The sequence below is a fragment of the Cannabis sativa genome, chromosome X (genome assembly GCF_029168945.1).
Source record: "Cannabis sativa cultivar Pink pepper isolate KNU-18-1 chromosome X, ASM2916894v1, whole genome shotgun sequence".
In the NCBI taxonomy this organism is placed as follows: domain Eukaryota; kingdom Viridiplantae; phylum Streptophyta; class Magnoliopsida; order Rosales; family Cannabaceae; genus Cannabis; species Cannabis sativa.
This window is the reverse complement of record NC_083610.1, coordinates 77,981,945-77,987,944: the sequence shown is the minus strand read 5'-3', so window position 1 is coordinate 77,987,944 and position 6,000 is coordinate 77,981,945. Positions and strand designations below refer to the sequence as shown.

At 35.1% G+C, this 6,000-nt stretch overlaps 1 protein-coding gene across 1 annotated transcript; it reads left to right on the top strand.

Annotated features, from left to right (window-relative positions):
• The first annotated feature begins 1,663 nt into the window (after positions 1–1,663).
• Positions 1,664–5,286, top strand: LOC115698538 (receptor protein kinase CLAVATA1). The gene is made up of 2 exons (XM_030625623.2): positions 1,664–4,583; positions 4,673–5,286. The coding sequence occupies exons 1-2, from the start codon at positions 1,985–1,987 to the stop codon at positions 5,035–5,037; spliced, it is 2,964 nt and encodes a 987-aa protein (XP_030481483.1). The 5' UTR covers positions 1,664–1,984; the 3' UTR covers positions 5,038–5,286.
• Positions 5,287–6,000: the final 714 nt, after the last annotated feature.

Here is a 6,000-nt window from a genome sequence, read left to right as displayed (position 1 = left end):
AAAGTAATTTTTTTGTACACTATTAAGAGCAAGTATTTACAAGAGCTATAAAAGACATGAGACTAATTATAATGGTATTATATCACTCATTTAATAATAAAATATGTATCTTTCAAAAAAGACATGTATAATTCGAAATTAATAGGCATTAAACAATATAAGATACAGTGTTGTGCACTAACAATTCTCATTACGAGTTTTGATAATGTAGAATCTGATTGAAAAGAAGATTTCGTAGACCGTGTTACCATGAACAAGGGAGTATTAAGTATAAGATTATGAGAAAGTACAAGTATGAAAGAAAAATGTTAAAATTCACTGATGGTGTCTAATATTTCTGTAATGTATAATATTATTTAATATTAAATTTTATATATGTTATTTTAATAAAAATATAATAAATCATTAACTAATTAACTAATTATAGAACCTTATCTCCTAATAATTATAAGAATTTTAGGTAGCGTTAGGTAGCGTTTGGTTGGAGGTAATAAAATATAATGGAATGGAAAGTAAATATTTTTATTTTATTTTTCTATTTAGTTGCATTTTAAAGTATTAAAATGATATTTTAATAAAAATTCTTTCTACTATTTTAGTAGAATAATTATTCTATTTAAAAAAAATATTATTTTAATGTACAACAGAAAAAATTTAATATTATTTTAATTAATTTTTTTTAACATTTTAAATTTTATTCTATTATATTCTTAGTTCTATTTTTATTTTTATATTTTTATTCCTAAAAACACTCGTTGTAAAAACTGAAGTGAGAAGAAATCCGAAGGATCGTTTGCGTTTGTGTGAGAGAGAGAAATGAATTAAAAGTGGTAAAATAAAGAAAGAAAGAGATAGGAAAATACAAAAAGAGTGGACTTTTAGCTCACGGCCAAATGGAGTCAGAGGGTGGAAAGTTGTCTGTATGGGAAAAGACACCCAGGGCCTTTGCTTTGCTTTAATGGGCCCAGTAAAAGCCCAAAAAGCCCATTCCAATTCCATAACAGAAAGTCAAGGGGGCATTGGATACAAGAATCAGAAACAAAATCCATTCCAATATTAATTATTAATAAGTACAGAAGTAGATTTACAAAATTATTGGGGGAGTGCTGTTTTATTATTTTAGAGTTATAAATAAATTTAAGGCTGATTAGTACAAGTTGATTCTGTTCAATTTTATTAACAAGTGTTTTTGGTACATAAAATAAAATTGAAGGAAAATTCTTAAAAATAATAAGAATATATTTTATTATTATTGTATGTTCAGACGTCATAAAACAACTGGTGGAAAGACATAGATGAATGGAAGTAGTAGAAGAGACAGGTCTGCAAAGTCCAACAATATATATTATCATGGGCTTTGGAATTCAAACAAAACCAAATCACGCCGTCAAAACCACATCTATCAGCGTACCATCACAGACTAGCGTGTTGTACTAACCCCCCCCTTCATCAATATTAACGTCCACCGTTTACCTTTTCTACTTTTCCCTTTTAGCCCTAACACTCATCTCTAAGCTGAAACAAACGACGATGGATAAAATAGTAAAAACAACAAACAGAGACGTTAAATCACCGTGAAATCAGTAACCATGGGACCCACTGCGTCCAGGTCCTACACCTCTAGGACATGAAACCTCATGCAACTCTTTTTAGTTTTTACACACTCACTCAGTCTCAGTCTCAGTCTCACACTCTCTTCTCTCTCTCTCTCTCTCTCTCTTTTTTTTATTATTATTATTATTTTCTTCACTTTCCAATTTTGGTTTATTAAATTTAAAGCTTCGATTCTCTTCTTTCTACAGCTAAACTGGAACAACTTTTCTTTTTATTAATTATTTAATTCTACTAATTTTTTTATATATACTGATTAGTTATTACTATTTGTAGCGCCACATTGTGAACATACAAGCTTCTTCTTCTTCTACCTTTTGAATTTTGTTTTCTTATCTCAATAATCTGAAACAAACAAAGGGGGGGAGTTTGGATGATAATGATGATGGGTGACTGTTTTTTCTGTCAAATTCTTCTTTCTTTTCTTTGTTTTTTATTTTTAACAACAACTAGTTCTTCCGGGAACAGTGAACTAGACGTACTATTGAAGCTCAAGACTGCCATGACCGGACCTAAAGGTTCGGGTCTTGAGGATTGGAAACCATCTTCACCGTACTGTTCCTTTTCTGGAGTCACGTGCGACAGCGAGTCACGTGTGAACACACTAGTCGTTAGAAACTTACCTCTCTTTGGTTACTTACCACCAGAGATAGGGATGTTGAGCAAGCTAGTGAACCTGACAATCGCCTGTGACAATCTCACTGGCAAGCTTCCGGCGGAAATGGCTAACCTTAAGTCACTCAAGCACTTGAACATCTCCAACAACGCCTTCAGTGGTATTTTCCCTGGAGAAATCACACTCGGGATGACAGAGCTTGAAGTTCTAGACATTTACGACAACAGTTTCACGGGTCCATTACCGGTTGAGATTGTTGGGCTTAAAAAATTGAAGCATCTTCATCTTGGTGGGAATTACTTCTCTGGAAGCATACCGGAAAACTACTCAGAGATTCAGAGTTTGATGTATTTGGGTCTCAACGGTAACAGCCTCACGGGAAAGTTTCCGGCTAGCTTAGCTCTGTTGCAGAATCTCGAGGAAATGTATGTTGGGTACGATAACAATTACGATGGTGGTATTCCTCCAGAATTGGGTTCCATGAACTCACTTAAATTACTGGATATGGGTGAATGTAACCTCACCGGCGAGATACCCGTAACTCTGAGCCAATTGAAGAATTTACACTCTTTGTTCTTACAGATAAACCGTTTAACAGGGCAAATTCCGCCGGAGCTTTCTGGTTTAGAGAGCTTGATGTCTTTAGATCTCTCGATCAATCAGCTTACTGGAGAAATACCAGCTAGTTTCTCTGGGTTGAAGAATTTGACGCTACTCAATCTGTTCAGGAACCGTTTTTTCGGTACTATACCAGAGTTTATAGGTGAGCTTCCACATCTTGAGGTGCTTCAGATATGGGATAACAATTTCACGTTTTACTTACCGGAGAGTCTTGGCCGGAACGGGAAGCTTAAGGATCTTGACGTGACCAACAACCACTTGACTGGACTCATTCCACGTGATTTGTGCAAAGGTGGAAGATTGAAGACTCTCATTCTGATGCAAAATTCTTTCTTCGGAACCATTCCTGATGAGCTCGGACAGTGTACATCGCTAACTAAAATCCGAATTGGTAAGAATTTCTTCAATGGCACCATTCCAACTGGGATTTTCAATTTGCCTAACGTAAGCATTATAGAGCTGAATGATAATTTCTTTTCTGGGCAACTTCCGTCTCGAATTTCGGGAGATTCTCTGGGGATTTTAGTTCTTTCCAACAATTGGGTCTCCGGCAAAATCCCACCTGCGATTGGTAACCTCAAGAATTTGCAAACTCTTTCCATTGAACATAACAGGTTTTATGGTGAAATCCCTAGTGAGATATTTGGTTTAAATAATTTAACTAGGATCAACGTAAGTGCTAATAATCTTAGCTGTGAAGTTCCGATAACAATTACGAGTTGTGCTTCACTTACTGCCATTGATTTTAGCCAGAACAGCTTGGTCGGTGAAGTCCCTAAAGGGATATCAAAGCTAAGGGATTTAAGTATTCTAAACTTGTCCAAAAACCACCTCACTGGTGAAGTCCCATACGAAATCAAATCCATGACCAGCCTCACTACCCTTGATCTCTCTTACAACGATTTCATTGGCCATGTTCCAGTAGACGGACAGTTCATGGTATTCAACGACACGTCGTTTGTTGGGAACCCAAATCTCTGTCCGCCACGTCATACCTCCTCAACATGTTCATCCATGGGGAACAGAGTCGGAACCCCTAGTGGAGGCAACAAGGTCTTGAACCCAACCAAGCTCAGCATAATTCTAATCTTCCTCGTCACTGCACTTCTACTGGTTCTCCTCACACTCTACCGAATACGCAAGAGAAAGCTTCAAAAATCAAGAGCATGGAAGCTCACAGCCTTCCAGCGCCTCGATTTCAAAGTGGAGGACGTGCTCGATTGCGTGAGGGAAGAAAACATCATAGGAAAAGGGGGCGCGGGAATCGTCTACCGTGGGTCATTGCCTTACGGAGCTGAAGTGGCGATCAAGAAACTGTACGGTCGCGGGGGTTCCGATCATGGATTCTCGGCTGAAATTCAAACGCTGGGACAAATCAGGCACAGATATATTGTGAGGCTTTTGGGTTATGTTTCTAATAATGATACGAATTTATTACTGTACGAGTACATGCCTAATGGGAGTTTGGGAGAGTTATTGCATGGTTCTAAAGGAGGGCGTTTAGAGTGGGAAACAAGGTACAAAATCGCTGTTGAAGCAGCCAAAGGTCTGTGTTACCTCCACCATGATTGTTCGCCTTTGATTATACATAGAGATGTTAAATCCAATAATATCTTATTGGACTCCGATATGGAGGCCCATGTTGCTGATTTTGGGCTTGCTAAGTTTTTGAGAGACGCTGGTGTTTCTGAGTGCATGTCTTCTATTGCTGGCTCCTATGGTTACATTGCTCCAGGTTTACTTCTTTTACATTACCTTCTTAACTAACTTTTATTATTCAACATAAGCAATAATATAATTTATTAATTTTATTTATAATGACAGAGTACGCTTATACGTTGAAAGTGGACGAGAAAAGTGACGTGTACAGTTTCGGAGTGGTGTTGTTGGAGTTGATTGCGGGAAGGAGACCAGTTGGGGATTTCGGGGACGGAGTGGACATAGTGAGATGGGTCACTAAGACCACCTCCGAGCTAGCTCAGCCGTCCGATCAGGCTGCTGTGCTGGCGGTAGTGGACCCCAGACTTCACAATCCTTCATTGACAGGTGTCATTCATCTGTTCAAGATAGCTATGATGTGTGTTCAGGATGAAAGCTCTGCTAGGCCCACCATGAGAGAAGTTGTTCACATGCTCACTAATCCTCCTACTCCTAGGATTGCTCCAACTCCAACCCGTTTCAGTCTTTAATCATCCTATTATATAACTATCCAATCTTTTTCTTGAACTGCAATACTATATAATAGATATAGACTACTTTTTTCCTTTTTTTTTTGAGTAAATAAAATGCAAAATTACCAAAATGTATTATAATATTTTGTCCAAAAAAATATATGTTGCATTTGTAATATCTAGTTTGTTTTAAGGTAATCAAACAATTTACAGCCCATTGGTTTGGTGTAATCATTTTTGGAATGGAATGAAAGTTTCCAATTCTAATGTTTGGTTTGGTTTATCTTTTTTAACTTTTGTAATTTTTTAACAATGTAATTGGTATTACACTACTCATTTGAATCCTAATTACATAGCTATATGTAATGAATAAGGATTACAATTTGATAAAATGACTATTTAACCCTTCTATTTTTTACCATACTCTTTTTTATCTTTTATTTTTTATTTTTTTTTATATTTATTTTTTTTAATCATATAAAAAAAATTTTTATTAAAAAAATTATTATTCCTATTAATTTTTATCTTTTATTATATATTCATAATGTATTTTATTTCATAATAAATTAAATAAGTATTTTTAAAATTAAATAAGTATTTTAATCTGGCAAAACAACTAATAAATAACTCTTTCCAGCAACAACTTTTGCAAATAACATTTTGATCTGGACGACTATTTTAATCTGTCAAATCAACTATTAAACAATTATTTTGAAACATTCAGTAATTAATAAGAATAGATTCATTTTTTCTCGTTTGCAGATCCCAAACAACCATTATTCTACTGGAAAACAACTTATAAACAAATGTTTACAGATTAAAACTATGTAGCATCTAATTATATGCATTAATATTTTTTTTTTTCATGCAAACCGTTGTTTTTTTGTTCAGATTCACCAATATTTCATTATTATTTCAATTTATTCCGGTTTTCCTTAATTAATAACAAATTCTCATTTATGTAGAATAAAAGATTGGAAG

Coding starts and splice junctions, on each gene's coding strand:
- LOC115698538 (XM_030625623.2), top strand. CDS start 1,985: ATGATAATGATGATGGGTGACTGTTTTTTCTGTCAAATTCTTCTTTCT. Junction 4,584..4,672: donor CTATGGTTACATTGCTCCAG/GTTTACTTCTTT, acceptor TTATAATGACAG/AGTACGCTTATACGTTGAAA.